Source organism: Delphinapterus leucas, chromosome 6, assembly GCF_059928025.1.
Source record: "Delphinapterus leucas isolate spDelLeu-1000000601 "Yukka" chromosome 6, BTC_Dleu_Yukka2, whole genome shotgun sequence".
In the NCBI taxonomy this organism is placed as follows: Eukaryota; Metazoa; Chordata; class Mammalia; order Artiodactyla; family Monodontidae; genus Delphinapterus; species Delphinapterus leucas.
In genome coordinates this window covers 121,435,942-121,453,028 of record NC_143134.1, presented here as the reverse complement: position 1 = coordinate 121,453,028, position 17,087 = coordinate 121,435,942, and the positions used below count along the sequence as shown (strand labels likewise).

Below are 17,087 nucleotides of genomic sequence, written 5' to 3'. Positions count from 1 at the left end.
CACATTTGGCGTTTTCTTTCTCCCTCCCTGGGCACACAATCTGAGAGATGAACCAGGGCTTGGACATTTTCTACTTGACCGTCTCCCCTGGGCCTTGGTCTCCACCTCTGTAAAATGGGTGCTCGACTTTGTATTCAAACTGTCCCGGGATCCTGGGATTCGGAGAGACTAAGCAGCCCTGTCTGATCCCTGATCCCTCTCGTGTTTTGGCTCCTGCATTCAGACAGAAGGCTAAAGGGTCGGAAAGCCGCGGGCCTGGTTCCTCCTCTGCACGGATTTAGGATGACCCGCCCTCCCTTTCACCTGGCCCTCCTCCAGCTCTCCGGGCATCTGGCAGGTCTCCCGGGAGGCTTTCCCTGGCCCCGTGTCCATTGTCAGCTCGCCAGCCACAGCGCCCTCAGGTCCTGTTCCTGGGTGCTTTGCCTGGCGCCGAGCCGCTCATGTCCCCTCTCGTGACCCCTGCCGCCTTCGTCCCCTTGGAGAGCTGCTGCCCTTCGCCCATCTCCCAGACAGTCTCACTGAGGCCAAGGGCTGCAGGGCTCAGCTGAGCTGGGAGCCAGAGCCCTGCAGGAAAGACAGTACCTGTGGGTCCGGTGGGCCCAGGGCTGCAGGGTGCTGGCGGGTGGCTGGGTCAGGGCCTCGGGTGACCTCTGTGACTCACTGGGCCTGAGCAGCAGCTCAGCGGGGTGCCATGAGGTCCCCGGGCGGTGATCTCATGCACATGGGGGCCACCGCCCTCCCACTCCCCCCCCCCGCCCCCGCTCGCCTGAGTGAGACCAGGTTTCTCCACGTGCAGCCCCAGGGAGGAGACCACCACGTGCAGCCCCAGGGAGGAGACCATGGTGTGGCTTCAGGCCCTCTTCCTCCGTGAGCCCCTGGCCAGTGAGGGGGAGACGGTCTGCAGCCAGAGGCGTCTGTGGGTCTGGAGGCCCCGCGTGGTCTCTAGTTGGAGCTTCCACAGCAAATGTACAGCTGTGTGGGAGGAGAGAGGTCACCAGGATGGGAGAAGGTGCCACCCCCGTGTGTGCAGGCACGAGCCACCTTCTGGGGGAGATGGCAGGGCTGGAAAAGGCCCAGTAGGTCCCCTCTGTTCTCTCCAGAAATGAGGGTGGGATCGGCTCCCGGCAACCCTGTTACTCTGTCTTGCGGGAATCAGGGCTCGGCCTGCAGTCAGTTGGGGCCACAGCATCCTGCTGGCCCATCACCCCAAGAAGGCTGATCAGGTGACACACTAACATGTCACCCAGGCTGTTTCCTTGTCCCTGGGGCTCCGGGCTGTGCTCCGGGGGACAGTGGGGTATGGGGCACCCTGGTGCCCGTTCTGCCAGCCTCTGCTCACGAGGGCCTGGAGGCATCTTACCACCCTCGCTCCAGACCCAAGTGGTGGTAGGCTGGGCAGTGTGTGCAAGGCCCAGCTGCCAGCTGGGTCCCCGGGCCCTGGGGACATCTGTGGGTGCCTGCTTGGGGCGGGACAGGAGGATCTGTCCCCTGAGGACACAGCCACCCACCTGGCGTTCTTTCCCCCTAAGAGCTCACTGCTGCCCTGTGGACGCCTCCCCCCAGCGTGTCTGCTGTTTGCTCAGCCATGCCCTCCCCCGGGAGCTCCCCAGCCCCCGCCAGAGCACCCCCAGGGGCTTGGTGCTGCCCACACGGGCTGCCTGTTCCCGGGCCTGTGTGCTGTCTGCTCTGCTAACAGGATGGGTCACCTGTGGGGTCCAGGGCCCAGTCCTTCCTGCCCCAGAGGGTCCCGGGGCAGGTGCCAGGGCTGTCGGCCGCTGTCCTTCTCTGTCCCTGGAAGCGCGGTGGGAGCGCAGAGCAGACGCCCCACTCTGCCGCTTTGTGCCCAGGATGCGGGCAGCTCTCTTTGGATCCCGCCCCGCCGTTGTCTCTTGGTCGATGGTTTAAATGGCGCCTGCTCTCTGCGCTGCTTGGACGATCTGGTTTTGTTCTTGCTGCTGGGCTGCGGTGAAGGGCCCGGAGAGGACAGGGTTAGCTCCGCGGGGCTGGAGCAGCTCCGCATCTGTGCCACGAGGCGGTGACTCCCCCTGGCCCAGCATGTGCGGCTCTCAGCGTCCTGCCCTGCCCCCCACCGGGCTGGCAGAAGGGGGCCCCTCGGGGTGGGGGAAGGGCTCGGGATCACATGACGCCTGGGCAGGGCAGCCAGCTGCTCCCTCTGCCAGCGAGGCCCATGGCTCACTGCAGAGCCGCTATTTAGACCCGCTCAGGGATGGCGAGGCCTCCCATTGGTTGGCCTGGCCAGGAAGCGCTTCTGTCCAGCAGGCCTTGATGGGGCCCCGCTGGGAGCCAGGTGCTGTGTGTGCTCCCACGGGGTTCGAGTCCCGTGCCCACAGTCAGGCAGGTCCAGCACGGGAACTCTATCAGGACACTGTCTGGCTCCAGGCTGGACCAGAGGTGGCTGGAATCCCCCGGAGAGGGACGGGCCTTTCCAGGGCGGGCAGCAGCCTTTGCGAGAGGCAGTCGAGGACCCCTGAGGAGAGGTAGGGGTGGGTGGACAGGGCCCTGGTCTCACAGGTGGATGGCAGGCCCCTGACATCACCCATCACCGCGGCCTCTTCTAGGCCGGGGAAGGATGGGTGACCCAGGGGAGGAAAGTGCGCATCTGCTTCAGTTCTGCCTCAGGAGGAGGAGCTTCTCCTCCTCGATGGAAGGGCTGGACCTCCCCAAGCGTGGGCTCTGGAGATGAGGGACCTCTACCTGCGGGTTCCCTGCTGACTTCCAAGAAATGCCTGGCTGTGTCTCCGGAGAAGGCGAAGTGTCAGGAGCCCCTGTGTGATTGCACTGGCTTTCCTGTTGGTACAATGCCCAGAGTGGGAGGGCGGCCTTGGGTCAGAGGAAGTAGATTTCCGGAGGATGGCTCCCAGGCCTCCCAGAGCCCTTGAGGCAGGAGGTCCAGGCCCATCCCGCTCCCTAGCCCCTGACCCCAGGGGTGCTGATGTCCGGGGGTACAGCCCACAGGACACTGAGCACCTGGCTCCTACCCAGGGGCCCAGCTTAGGCCAAGGGATTTAGGGAAAGGCTGTCGGTGGGGCCCAGGCTGAGTCAGCACTTCCACTGGGCCTTCTGTGAGCTCCACACCCACCCTGAGCTGGGGCAGTGACCCGTGATCCTAGCTGCTGGCATTGACCATGTGAATGATGGCGCTTTGCCAGCTAGCACCTCCCCCCTCCTCCCTAAACTCTCAGAGGTCTGTCTCTTTACTCCTAGGCCCCCCTCCCCACTGCAAGCTCACCCCATCCCTGGACAGGGGCAGTGGGAGAGGGGGTGGAGAACCCCAGGGCAGCAACGACTGAGTGACCTTGACCAGGCCTTGATGCAGCCCCCGGGCCAGCCTGCCCAGCAGGAGGGATCACTGCCTTTTAAAACAAGGGTCTTCCTGCCCGGGGTCTAGGAAGCAGCCAGATGACACCCCCCACCCCAAACTTCCTGGCCTAGCCAAAGTCCCGTGGTTTTGGAGTTCTGTGGAACCCCAGGCATCAGCCCGGATGCCAGCACTGTCATCATTCACATGCTGTCCCCATGCACGTGATGACGAACAGGGAACTGGGAACTCCTCTGTTGCCCAAGAAGGCACAAGACTGAATGAGCAGAAAGGGAAGGAAGTGGCCGTGGCTGTGGCTGTCGAGGATGCCCGCACCTGCCCCAGACCCGGGAGGCTGACTCCAGGGCTGGAGCAGCTGTTGCAGGTGCCGTCTGGGCACATGAGGGTGAGGGGGCCAGGGGCCTCACGCCCTGGGGGAGGCATCTTCTCGGGGGGCCAGAGCCCCCTAGGTGCAGTGGGCTGAGTTAGGGCCTCGGGGTCCCGGCTCCGCTGTTTACCCTCAGCGGCATGGCTTTGGATGGGTTGCCCTTCCCTCGGCTTCCGTGTAGTCACCTGTGAAATGACTGGATAACAGTACTCGCCTTGGGGTGGGGGCGGGAGCGGGGGGACCCCCCTGGGCAGGGGCAGGCTGTTGTTGGAACCCCACTGGGTACGTCTTGTTGACACCCAGCCATGGCTGGTGGGGTGAGGACGGGGGTGCTGGGGGCAGTGCCTGCCGCCCCGATAGTAACCCCCGGCCCTCCAGCTGTCGTCCTGTTAAATTCTGGGCTGGAGGTCTCTGTGGCCACCGACCTTTGCCTCATCTAGGGAGCAGGAAGTGGCACGGGGCGTCCCCTGCCACACAGCCAGGCAGGCCCCGACACCCCTGCCCGGTGGCCGGGCGCTGTCTTTGCAGAGCTCCACGCAGGAGATTGGCGAGGAGCTGGTCAACGGTGTCATCTACTCCATCTCCCTGCGCAAGGTTCAGGTGCACCACGGCGCCAACAAGGGCCAGCGCTGGCTCGGGGTGAGTGTGGATGGGGGGGTCTCCGTGCCCAGAACCCCGACAAGGCCCGGGATGCAGGGGCCACCCTGGCCACTCCACTGGGCTCCCTCCCAGGGCTTTCCTGCCTGGGGGGCCCCCAGCCCTGCTCCCAAAGGAATCTGGGCCCTCAGCCCTCCCCTACTGTCCAGCCCTGGGCTGGGCCAAGTGCATAGTTCTCTGTTCACTTATTTGTATGAACATCAAAAAAAGACACTTCCATACTATTTCCACTTCATGTTAGGCTGGGATTACTTATACATTTTGCCCCAGTATTTCTTGTTTTAACGACTGTCCTTCCACACCTTCGCCAAGGCTTTCATCACCTTACTTAGTAGGGCTTTTTTTTTTTTTTTAACCCAAAAAGGACTCAGCCTACTATATATGGTTCTCTGCAACTTGCCGTCACGGAACACAACTCCATGACCCCTCCAGGTCAGAGCGGGGGCCTGACAAATACGTAACATTTCAGAAGGGAGGCTGGTTAGCAACCATAACTCAGCCTTTCACTGCCGTGAACCTTGACGGGATTCCTTTCTGCAGCCATTTCCACAGTGCCGCCCTGAATAGCCTCTGGGTCCTAACATACCGTGCCTTTCCACCCCAGGCTGAGCCTCTGTTTTCTCATCTCTAGAACGGGGATGCTTTGCCAGGGATCCCGGGGACTCTGCCCTTAATACGGCAAGGTGCTGTCATTACTCAGCTAATAAAATTACCTGAAGGTGTTGGTATTGCGAGTTTTCATCGCCCCACCTCCAGTTCAAAAGCTGAGACCCTTTTTCTGTTCCGGGCACTCACGTCCCATCTCCGTCCAGAAGTCGCCGGGTGCTTGGGGCTTCCTCTGAGTTCCAGCCCCTGCCCACCTAGCGGGCCACGGTGCTGTCGCTGACCGTCTATGCCTCTCTGTCCCACCCCAGTATGAAAATGACTCGGCCCTGAACCTGTATGAGACCTGCAAGGTGCGGACCGTGAAGGCAGGCACGCTGGAGAAGCTGGTGGAGCACCTGGTGCCCGCCTTCCAGGGCAGCGACCTCTCCTATGTCACCATCTTCCTGTGCACCTACCGAGCCTTCACCACCACCCAGCGGGTCCTGGACCTGCTGTTCCAAAGGTGAGCGCCCTGCCCACCCACTGGCTGTGTGTCTTGGGAATGTCGCTTTACCTCTCTGAGCCTCAGTTTACTCACGTGAAGGCCGGGCTGCCAGGACTGTCGGATAAGCATGGACAGTGCGGCCCCGCGCCCGGCCCTGTGGAAAGGGCTGCTGAGGGCTGGGGTGGTTTTAATTAAGGTTTTCCTCTGCCCCATGGAGAAGCTCTCTGCTTCCAGCCGCTGGGCAGAACAGTTTTCCCATCTGTAAAGGAGGTTCCAGATTCTGTCTCAGGGGTCCTTCCTGGGAGTAGCCAGGGCAGGGCTGGCTGGGGGCCGGCTGAGGGCCCAGGCCCACTCAGGCATCTGTAAGGTGCTGGTTGGGCTCATTCCTTCAGCAAATACATACGAAGCGCCTACTGTGTGCAGGCACTTTTCTAGGCACTTGGCTTAATTCAGTGAACGGTGCAGACAAAAATCCCCGCCCTCCTGGGCTTCCATCCTAGCCGGGGGGTCAGCCAGTAACACTAGACGTCATAGCAGGTACGGTAGATGTGACGCCCTCACGGCCTCCTCTAGATACGGGTGCATCCTCCCTTATTCCAGCGAGGACGGCGGACCTCAGGACCAACTGAAAAAGTGAGTAGACTTTGGGTCTGATGGGAGGGGCTGGGCAGAATCCTGGCTGCCACATATCTTGTGATTCCCGCTGGAGGGCTGAGGCCTGGGGGCTTCTCCTGCAGGAGGAAAGGAGTCAGAGAGCTGTGGCTGGGGTCCCATGTCCCCAGGGAGCAGAGGGGAGGCTGGGGGCTCAGAGCCGGCCCCTGAGAACATCCATCCCCCCTCAGATCCGGGGCCCAGGACAGGAGGTGTGGGGGGCAAGCTGCTGACACTTCAGCCTCGCAGCCCAGTGTGAGTGCTCAGCTGGGGCTCACGGGAGCGCAGTCAGGGTCAGGGGGCTGGCTACGTCCCCACCACCAAGAATGGCGTCCCAGGGAGGACGAGACCCGCACCCCGGCGCACAGACCAAGGCAGCCGTCGGTGCGCGAGCTTCCGGTTCCGGTGCGCGAGGCCCGTGAAGGCCGGGCAGGGGCGCACTCTGCTTGTCCCTCCTCCCTCCCCTGTTTATGCAGCGCCTACTGTGTGCGGCCAGGCCAGCGCGGTGAACAGAGCGGGCGCGGCCCTCCCTGCCCTCCTGCAGTTTCCTTCCCAGTGGGGAGGGCCCGGGGGGCTGGGGGCAGACAGGAGAGAGTCAGGCTCCCCCGAGGAAGGGAGAGGTGGCCACCAGGGACGGAGGGCCCCTTCCTACCAGGCCTGCCGACCAGGCCTGCCCCCGCCTGGCAGCCCAGTGCGGGTGGGGCAGGGGCGGGCCCAGAAGCCCAGCCCCCATGGGGGAGCCAGGGGAGGGCCGCGTGGAAGGAAAGGCCAGGCCCCTGACTGCTGCCCGCCCGCCTGCCCCCAGTGCCGTCTCCTCCATCCTGGGCACCTGGCTGGACCAGTACTCCGAGGACTTCTGTCAGCCCCCGGACTTCCCGTGCCTCAAGCAGCTGGTGGCCTACGTGCAGCTCAACATGCCTGGCTCCGACCTGGAGCGCCGCGCCCACCTTCTCCTGGCCCAGCTGGAGCGCACAGAGCTCACCAAGGCAGAGCCGGAGGGTGAGGAGCGGGGTCGGTGCTGGACACGCAGGAGTCCCCGGGGCTGCCTCAGACCGTCCACGTGGGGACCGCTGGCGGGGAGACGTCCTGGGGTGCTTCTTGAGCTGAGGCTTCTCTAGAAGGCAGTGATGTGGTTTCTGTCTTGGAAAAAAAGGCAGGTGTGTTGCTGAGCTCCGCTCTTCTTTGCAGCTCTGGCTCCAGCTCTGAAGCCAACTGCAGCCCTCGAGCCAGTGCCGGCTCCAGCTCTAGCACCCAGGCCGGTGCCAGGTCCAGACCTCGAGCCAGCTCTGGGACCAGCACCAGCTCCAGCCCCAGAGCCTTCCTGGCCTTCGCCCGTGGCTGCAGAGAACGGGTTGGGTGAGGAGAAGCCTCACCTCCTGGCGTTCCCGCCCGACCTGGTGGCAGAGCAGTTCACGCTGATGGACGCGGTAGGCAGCTCATCTCAGCAGGGCGGGCAGGGGTGCACCTTCCTGCCCCAAATCCCATGACAAACCGTGTCGCCTGGGCAGGTTTCCTCACCCGAAGGCCTCGACTCCCCTCCAGGCTGTGGACCCGGGCCCCATCCCTCGCACACGGTGTCTGGGTGGAATGAGGTGGAGCGGTAGAAAGCTGGGCGGGGTCTGGCCCACCCGGTAGCGGACGGTCGCTCTCTCCATGGGCCGCCCCCCCTGCCCCCCACGTCTGCGGAGGAGGCCTCACCAGCTTCAGCACTTAGCAGGCACCTGGTGCGTGCTAGAAGCCGTGGCAGACGCAGCCTCTGGTTGTAGTGCCCACGTGAATGGGCATCTGGACAGGGGACAGGCCTGAGGCATGATCAAGGGCTAAAAGCACCACCTGTATGGGCAGGTGTGAGCCGCATCTCGTGCTGGGAGTTGGGGTGGACCGGGGAAGGTGGCCACCTCTCTTTCCTGCCAGGGTCACCCTGGGTCACCTTGCGCTGGGTGCCCACAGTGGGCAGGGAACAAAACCAAGAGACACCACCTCCCCGCACCTCCCCCGGCCGGGCTCGAGCCGCCTCCCCGGCTTCCAGAGCTCCAGCTCTGACCAGTGACCCTGCCTAGGCCTGGGGGTGGGGCTGGGGGGACTGTGGGCGTTGAGCTGGGGTGCAGCAGTGCCGGGTGACCTTCCCCTTGCCCCCAGGAGCTGTTCAAGAAGGTGGTGCCCTACCACTGCCTGGGCTCCATCTGGTCTCAGCGGGACAAGAGGGGCAAGGAACACCTGGCTCCCACCGTCCGTGCCACCGTCGCCCAGTTCAACAGTGTGGCCAACTGCGTCATCACCACCTGCCTCGGGGACCGGAGCGTGACGGCCCGCGCCAGGGCCCGGGTGTTGGAGCACTGGATCGAGGTGGCCCGGGTACGCGGCCGCCAAGGGCCCGGGGAGCCCTTTCTGCCCCTGAGTTGATCTCATCCGACCCCAGGAGCACCTCCCGGGGCATCTGTCCCATCCGGGAGGGGGGTGCCCCCCTAAGAGGGACTGAAGCTGGAGCAGGCGGGAGCTCGGCCCCCTCTCACAGCCTGGCCCCTCCCTCCCAGGAGTGCCGGGTCCTCAAGAACTTTTCGTCCCTCTACGCCATCCTCTCGGCTCTGCAGAGCAACTCCATCCACCGGCTGAAGAAGACGTGGGAAGAAGTTTCCAGGTGGGCAGGCTTCTCCCTGGAGGAGCTCCAGGGTGGACCTGGGGCCTTCCACGGGGCTGGGTGCTGCCTGGAACCTGCCCAGGGACAGCGCATCCTGGGGGCGGGGTCTCTCAGGGCCAGCAGTTCTGCCTCAGGACCCGGTCTCTTTCTCTGGCAGGTACTGGCTTGAGCCACGTTGGGGATTTTCACGTGTCTACTTCACCCACGCGACTCTGTGCACTTAAAATGAGAGCTGGTCAAAACAGCCGCTCCGTCGACTGGGAGCGGGGCTCCCCGGCGACCCACATGACACCCACCCCTCCAGGCCTACCGAGCCCTTAGGGTCCAGCAGAACTCTGTGTGGAAACCACCCATCCAGGCAGTTGGGGTCTCTGGGTCCTCAAATGTTTTCGCCCCCGCACCCCTCCCCACCATGCCCTCCTTTCTCCTTCCTTCCCCCAGGGACAGCCTCCGCATCTTTCAGAAGCTGTCGGAGATTTTCTCAGATGAGAACAACTACTCCCTAAGCAGAGAGCTGCTCATCAAGGTAGAGTCCGGGGGCTCGGGGTGGAGGGGCTTATGTTCCCACTGAAAGTTTCTTCGAAAACTTCTCATGAGATCTGTCGGGTCTGTGGGCAGGTGGGGGGCAGTTTGGGAGATGGGAGGCCCTAGTACAGGGATGGAGCAGGGCAGCTGGGCTGTTCTAGAGCTGCGGGCAGGTGAGGGGCAGGATTAGAGTCTCCTGGGTCCTCACTGGTCCCTCACCCAGCACTCGGGGTGGATGAGGTCAAGGGCGAGGGTCTCTTCCTTCCCCAGACCAGCCTAGCCTGTCCCCACAAAGCCAGGCCCTGCTGTTCCTGTCTGCGCTGACCTCCGAGGGCCAGGCACCCCGCCTGCCCAGGGATGGCACTGCAGGGGCCGCCCAGCCGTCATCCAAATGAGCAGACCCAGGAGGTAGATCTGGGGGCTGGGGGCTCTTCCCTCTGCCTCAGGGCAGACACTGCAAAGGAATCCAGGGACTCTTCTCAGAGTCTCGCCACAGGGCCTTTGGTGGCCGTGACAAATGGCCCAGATGGCTTGTGGCAAGTGCACAGGGGTGCTAATGCATTCACAGGGGTCCTTCCCCGGAAACTTCCATACAAAGAGGAAGCAAAGTGTCACCACCCAGTGCTCCCAGCAGCCCCAGCTCACCCTCTCAGAGGTGGCACCAAGGAGACCCCTCCTGAGCGGCTGAAGGCAGAGCTCTGTGCAGGGGACATCCCGAGGGGCTCCGTGGGGCTGTGAAGGCCTTGGCGCGGCAGACACCCTGCTCAGCCAGGCACCCCCAGACTCCCTGTCCCTCTCTCGGTGGCTCGCCCGGCGGGGGGCCGGCACACACCAGAGGCTCTGAGCCCTTCTGAGGCTCATTCAGAGGCAAGGCAATGCCTGCCTCTGGGCTTCAGTTTCCTCATCCGGAAAGTGGGCGAATGCTGACCCCAGGGTGCCAACCTCACGGGGAGGCAGTGAGGTTCAAGGGGGAAGGGAAATCTGCGTGAGTTCTGTGCGGGACCCTCCTACCCTCCTGCAGAGGCGGGGGGTCGGGGGGAACAGCACAGCCACAGTGATGGAGGTGTGGCGCTGAGTCCTCGGAGACCCCAAGGGGCAGGTGTAATCCTTATCTGTACTTTCCAAGGAGGCCGGGCTGCTGACCCACGTTCCCACAGCCCGTGAGCACCCGAGCAGGGGTGCAGATCTAGGAATGGAGTACACTGGGATGGCTGGAGCGTTTGCACCAGTGACCAGGGCCAAGGTCGTGTCTGCTGGTGGTTGATGGGGGGAGGGTCAGAAGGCCTCACCGACCCTGTCCTCGGCCCTGCAGGAGGGGACCTCCAAGTTTGCCACCCTGGAGATGAACCCCAAGAGAGCCCAGAGGCGGCCGAAGGAGGTGGTGAGTGTGCCCGAGGCTGGGAGAGGAGGGGCCGCCCCGAGCCCCCGCTCCTGTAGCTGCGCTGCCTGACATGACCCTTAGACCGACCTACTCCGGGGCCTGGGGGCGCTGCGCCCTGAACAGCTGGTGTCAGGGGACTAGTAACCACCAGAGCAGGGGCCTGGAAGATCTGGGCCCACTGGGGATTGGGGAGGGGCCATAGATTTTGGGGATTTGCCAAATACCAAGCCTGCAAGGTGACTTGAGGGAGTTTGGGTCCATGCACACTGGGAGGGGGATTGGGGGGAAAAGGCTAAAGGTCCCCAGGCTGCTCCAAGTGGGAGGCCTGAGTGGGGCTGAGGGGTTTTCAGGGGAGGGGCCTTGCTCATCAGTCCCCCCCCCCACCCAGTTGTCACAGGGTGTCATCCAGGGCACCGTCCCCTACCTGGGCACGTTCCTCACAGACCTGGTGATGCTGGACACTGCAATGAAGGACTATCTGTATGTGAGTGAACCCAGGGCCGGGGTCGGGGCGTCCTGAGCCCCGAGCTCTCAGCAGAGGGTGCACCTCATCTTACGAGAGCCCCTGGCCGCCCCTGTGTCCCGGGGACACCTGCCTGTCTCGGTAGTGAGTGAACAGAGCTTGGTGCCCGCCTGGTGGGGCTCATCAGAGCTGCAAGGGGTTTGACCCAGCAGGACACAGCCCCTCCCTCAGGTGGCGGCCATGGGTGGAGAGGCTGGGCCCTCCAGGGTCAGGCACATGTGGCCAACCTGGCCTTCCTGCCCAAGGCCTCAGTCTCTCTAACTGTCCTCAGACCCCTGAGCCGCGGCGCCCCTCCCACCCCGCCCCGGCACCCCGGCCCCACCCAGGTCCAGGTGTGTGCTGTGCTGCCCCCTGGTGTGTGCCCTGGGTAGTGCAGCCTGAGACCCGTGAGGGGCGGTCATGGGCTAGGGGACACTTTCTGATGGACGCTGGCCGTGTGCTTTCCAGGGGAGACTGATCAACTTCGAGAAGAGGAGGAAGGTGAGCAGACGCAGCCTCACGGGAAGGGGGCCCGTGTGGGGGGCGGGATCAGAGAGCCACCTGGGTAGAACAGCTGGGTCCGACCCCTCCCTGTCACATTTTTGGGGAGAGCTGGATACAGAGAGAGGGGGAGCCTTTCCCACGGGAGGATGGGGCAGGAGGTCGAATCAAGGACACCTTCCTGGAGGGGCTGTTTGAACCTGGCTGTGAGGACAGGGTGGGAAGTGGGGACCCAGAGGCTGGCACAGGCCCGGCCGACCCAGACCGTCAGCATCCTGTCCTCCCCTCTGGCCTCAGGAGTTCGAAGTGATCGCCCAGATCAAGCTGCTCCAATCGGCCTGCAACAATTACAGCATCGCAGCCGAAGAGCACTTTGGGGCCTGGTTCCGGGCTATGGAGCGGCTCAGCGAGGCTGACAGGTGAGTCCGGGCAGGAGCTGGGGGGGTACACGTGGGCTGTCCCTGGGCAGCTCTAGAGAGCCTGTGGCTTGGGATCCTGGGCAGCCTTGGGTGCCGTCGCTGGTGACGGCCGGGCCCCTGGACTCTAGCTGCCGGGCAGGCACCGGGAGGGAGACCCGGGTGCGACTCCCCACAGCCGCCGCTTTGTCCTGTAGCTACTCCTTGTCGTGTGAGCTAGAGCCCCCTTCCGAGTCGGCCAGCAACACCCTCAAGGTCAAGAAGAGCACGGCCATCGTCAAGCGCTGGAGCGAGTTGAGTGCCCGGGTGGGCAGGGGCGCTCCCTTGGGGCTCAGGGAAGCTTCGGGCTGCGAGTGGGCTCGGGAGTCAGGCAGCTGGCCCTGGGATCCCAGCTCCCCCGCCGACAGCCCTGTGACTGGGCCACTTGCTCCACCCCTCTGGGCCTCAGTTTTTCCCCCTGTGAAATGGGGTGATGCTAAATGATCTGTCGGACGCTGGAGCCAACGGGGTGATTGCCTGAGCACTCGGCACAGAGTGTAGGGGACAGGGGTGGGCTGTGTCCCAGGGGAGGCCTCCCCCAAGTCAGCCAGCCCTTCCATGCAGCCGCCAGGCCCCCAGCACGGAGCTCAGTACCGGCAGCAGCTACCACTCCAAGTCCTGTGACCAGCTCAGGTGCGGCCCCTACCTCAGCAGCGGGGACATTGCCGACGCACTGAGTGTCCACTCGGCCGGCTCCTCCAGCTCCGATGTGGAGGAGATCACCATGAGCTTTGTCCCAGAGTCCCCTGACGGCCAGGAGAAGAAGGTGACTGCCCCACCCCCTCCCTGACAGCCCTTCTCAGCCCTTCCTAGGGCCAGAGTTCCCCGCTGCACACCAGAAGCCCCCGGAGCTGGACAGTGGCCCGGGGCTTCCGCTGATCGTGCCGTCCCCGCAGTTCTGGGAGTGCACCTCCCAGTCGTCCCCAGAGACCTCCGGCATCAGCTCGGCCTCCAGTAGCACCTCGTCCTCCTCAGCCTCCACCACGCCCGTGGCCACCACGCGCACCCACAAGCGCTCCGTGTCAGGGGTCTGCAGCTACAGCTCCTCCCTGCCCCTCTACAACCAGCAGGTGGGCGACTGCTGCATCATCCGGGTGAGCCTGGACGTGGACAACGGCAACATGTACAAGAGCATCCTGGTGAGCCGGGCGGGCGTCCCCGCGGGCCCCTCACTCTGCCGGGCAGCAAATCCGTATTGAACACCATGGGTCATCCCTGCCCTCCCAGAACTGGTCTCCTGGTGGGTTGGGAAGGACAGAGGGCCAACCAGGGAAAGGAATCAAAACAGCTAGTGGGGGCTTCCCTGGTGGCGCGCAGTGGCTGAGAGTCCGCCTGCCGATGCAGGGGACGCGGGTTCGTGCCCCGGTCCGGGAAGATCCCACATACCGCGGAGCGGCTGGGCCCGTGAGCCATGGCCGTTGCGCCTGCGCGTCCGGAGCCTGTGCTCCGCAGCGGGAGAGGCTACAGCAGTGAGAGGCCCGCGTACGGCAAAAAAAAAAAAACAAAACAATAAAACAGCTAGTGTGTCGATGGTGATCTGTGCCGGGGTGGTTGACTAGGGGTTTACAGCAGCAGTGGGGCAGGACCTCACCCATAAAGGCCCTGAGTGTGGTGGGGAGGAGGGAGCAGCGTGCAGCCTCCCAGGATGGGAGTGTGCCTGGGGCTTGGAGGAGAAGCAGGAGGTCCGCAGTGAAGGAGCAGGGGTCGGGGGAAGAGTAGAGCTCAGCAGAGCAGGCCAGCGTCGGGGGCCTGGATCTCATGCGAGACAGGTGGGACCACTGTTCGTTGGAGCACAGGAGGGGCAGCAGTGACTTCCGGCCTCTCCGTGGGCGATGGGCTGGTGCCGGCAGCTGCAGGGCGGCCAGTTAGGAGGCGGCGGCTGCAATCCAGGGTGGGTAGCAGTGGCTGCACCAGGCTGGTGGCCGTGGAGGTGGCCGGCAGTGTCAGACACCGGGGATAGTTGGAGGGGATATGTTGAGGGGGGGTTGGGGGCTGGGGGGACTCCTCTCATCCTCCAGAACTCAGGCTGCCAGTGAGTCATTTGCACCCCCAGAATCCTCCCCCATCCTCCCACACTGGGTCAGATGCCCCATTAACACTGTCACCTGTGTCACCCCGAATCTAAGGCCTGCCTGTGCTCTGGCCCTTGGGGTCGAGGCAGCAGGGCTCGGCCTGCACGCTCCACCACTGCAGCCTCCAGCCAGTGCAGGCCTGGCACGTAGGCGGCCACTGGGCATCCAGCCAGCTGCTCCTCTCTCACCTCCAGGGCTGGGACTAGATGCCGTCTGTACCCAGGTGCAATGATACCGTTGTCCCGGATGGGCAGGATCAAGGGGGACGGTTAAGGGGAGCAGCCCCGGGGGCAGGCAGTTGCCCTAGGTGGTGTTGGGAGGAGGTGGCAGGCTTGCAGGAGTTGGGGGGTAAGTGATCAGGGTCCATGGAGGCCCCCGCAGAGGGGCAGGAGAAGGAGGCGCAACCCCCCTGGACCCAGCCTCGGGTCAGAGGCTGTGAGCCCCTGTGCGCACAGCGCCGAGGCAGCTCTGAGGGCCCTTGGCTGCTACACCCTGGACCCTCAAGCTACGCCAGACCCTTGCCCTGATGGCCTGTCCCCCACCCCGTCCAGGTGACCAGCCAAGACAAGGCTCCAGCTGTAATCCGCAAAGCCATGGACAAACACAACCTGGATGAGGATGAGCCAGAAGACTACGAGCTGGTGCAGGTTATTTCGGACGATCGAAGTAAGTCAGGGCCGGTCAGGCGGGCGATGGGGCCGGGAGGCAGGGAGCACCGTGCCCCAGGCCCACCACCCCAGAAGACATGCCACCAGGGTGGGCGTGGGCTTTGTCCACACACAGACCTGCCTAGGGGCAGCTCTGGATGCCCCCAGTGTCTCCTCACTGGCCCCTGGTGGCTGCTGGACCCTTGTTCCTTGCCTTTCCGTGGCCGTGAATAGTCAGTGGGAGACCTCGTTCAGTGCTAGCATGGTTGAGGAGGGGGGAGAAAAGGCTGTTCTCCTGGGGCCAGGCAGCCAGATGGCCGAGCCCACAGGCCGTACAAAAGTGCGTTTTCTGGCTAAGATGGGAAATGAGTGCTTCAGAAAAGATCACGACTACCGTGGATTAAAGCATCGAATTTGTGAAAATCCATGAACGTATGACACTGTCTTAGTCCGTTCTGGCTGTTATAACAAAATACCACCACTGGTGGCTTCTAAATGACAGAAATTTATCTCTCCTGGTTCTGGAGCTAGAAGTCCAAGATCAGGGTGCCAGCATGGTCAGGTTCTGGTGAAGGCCCTCTTCTGGGTTGCGGGTGGCTGACTTCTCACTATGAACCCAAATGGTGGAAGGGCGTGGGGAGCTCTCTGGGGTCCCTTTCATAAGGGCACGAATCCCATTCGTGGGGCTCCACCCTGATGACCTAATGGCCTCCCAAAGGCCTCACCTCCTAATCCCATCACATTGGGGGTTAGGATTTCAACAAATTTAGAGAGGACACCAACTTTCAGCCCATAGTAGATACTAAACACAGAGGCTACTAGGGAGCAGCTGGGTATTCTAAAAACTGGGAAAGGGAAAGGATCAAGAACAAGCACAGACTTGGAACCAGACAGCTACAGCTTGTAGACCTCGGGCAAATTCCTTAAGTCCTCTGTGCCTATTTTCCCATCCCCACAATGGAGATAAAATAGGTAGTGAGTTGATCCATATATACATGGATTATATGCTCATGTGTGTACGTGTGCCATAGATGTGCCATAACTGCAAAGATTATCATCACTCTTTCCTTTCCCATGCTGCATTCACAGCCATTACCCAGACAGTTAGCAATGACCCGCCACGACCGCTAGAAATTGTTTTCTAAATCCTCTCTTAACCTTGTTGCACCATTTTGGTGAGGTAAGCAAGGCAGGTGGGACCCCCATCTTACAGAAAAGGAAGCCTGAGACCTAGACAGGTTAACGACCAGAGTAAGAGCCACACGATGGAGCCCAGAGCACACATGTTCCAGCCCAGCAGTGGAGAGTAACAGGCTCAAGGCCAGAGGAGAGGATGGGAAACAGAGCCAAGAGCAAGCACCTGCTGGGATCCTGGCACCCTATGAAACCCTGTGCAGGAGGCCTGGGGCAAAGCCCGCCCTTAACTTGGCCCCAGAGCCCTTGTCCTGAGTTGTGCAGGATTCCGGGGAGGTGATCTAGGTTCTAGAAAGCTTATTGCAGCTGGACCTCCTGATCAGTGAAGGCAGCAGGGGGCAGGATGGGGTGACCCTTTGCCAGCTGCAGACTGAGGTGGGGCTTCCTGGAGTCGGAGTCCTTTTTATTTTTATTTTATTTTTATTTTTGGCTGTGTCGGGTCTTCGTTGCTGCGCACAGGCTTTCTGTAGTTGCGGCAAGCGGGGGCTACTCTTTGTTGTGGTGCGCGGGCTTCTCATTGCGGTGGCTTCTCTTGTTGCAGAGCGCGGGCTCTAGGTGCGCAGGCTTCAGTAGTTTTGGCACTCAGTCTCAGTAGTTGTAGTGCATGGGCTTAGTAGTTGTGACGCGCAGGCTCTAAGGTACACGGGCTTCAGTAGTTGTGGCGCATGGGCTTAGTTGTTCCACGGCATGTGGGATCTTCCCGGACCAGGGATCGAACCTATGTCCCCTGCGTTGGCAGGCATATTCTTAACCACTGCACCAACAGGGAAGTCCCCAGAGTCCTTTTAGTTTTTGAGTTCCTTTTTTCTTTTCTTTTTAAAATTAATTACTTATTTATTTTTGACTGCGCTGGGTCTTCGTTGCTGCGTGCGGGCTTTCTCTAGTTGTGGCGAGAGGGGGCTACTCTTTGTTGTGGTACGCAGGCTTCTCACTGCGGTGCCTTCTCTTGTTGCGGAGCACAGGCTCTAGGCGTGCAGACTTCAGTAGCTGCGGCACACGGGCTCAGTAGTTGTGGCTCGCGGGCTCTAGAGCACAGGCTCAGTAGTTGTGGCGCACGGGCTTAGTTG

At 62.5% G+C, this 17,087-nt stretch overlaps 1 protein-coding gene across 18 annotated transcripts in view; it reads left to right on the top strand.

Moving 5' to 3' along the window:
- RALGDS (ral guanine nucleotide dissociation stimulator) overlaps window positions 1-17,087 on the top strand; it is a 67,833-nt gene that overhangs the window by 29,495 nt on the left and 21,251 nt on the right. For 5 of the 18 annotated variants that reach the window (XM_022578317.3, XM_022578314.3, XM_022578311.3 and 2 more), the window contains exons 2-17: window positions 4,236-4,346; window positions 5,279-5,472; window positions 5,989-6,087; window positions 6,911-7,104; window positions 7,294-7,532; window positions 8,245-8,460; window positions 8,640-8,743; window positions 9,185-9,269; window positions 10,581-10,649; window positions 11,038-11,133; window positions 11,620-11,652; window positions 11,950-12,071; window positions 12,266-12,361; window positions 12,672-12,873; window positions 13,004-13,246; window positions 14,731-14,845. In XM_022578317.3, coding sequence (XP_022434025.1) covers window positions 4,236-4,346; window positions 5,279-5,472; window positions 5,989-6,087; window positions 6,911-7,104; window positions 7,294-7,532; window positions 8,245-8,460; window positions 8,640-8,743; window positions 9,185-9,269; window positions 10,581-10,649; window positions 11,038-11,133; window positions 11,620-11,652; window positions 11,950-12,071; window positions 12,266-12,361; window positions 12,672-12,873; window positions 13,004-13,246; window positions 14,731-14,845 — 2,218 coding nt within the window. Of the gene's footprint in view, window positions 1-3,222; window positions 3,726-4,235; window positions 4,347-5,278; window positions 5,473-5,988; window positions 6,088-6,910; window positions 7,105-7,293; window positions 7,533-8,244; window positions 8,461-8,639; window positions 8,744-9,184; window positions 9,270-10,580; window positions 10,650-11,037; window positions 11,134-11,619; window positions 11,653-11,949; window positions 12,072-12,265; window positions 12,362-12,671; window positions 12,874-13,003; window positions 13,247-14,233; window positions 14,403-14,730; window positions 14,846-17,087 lie in introns of those variants that run through there. The other 13 variants (XM_089913939.1, XM_089913935.1, XM_089913942.1 and 10 more) reach the window with 9 other exon arrangements.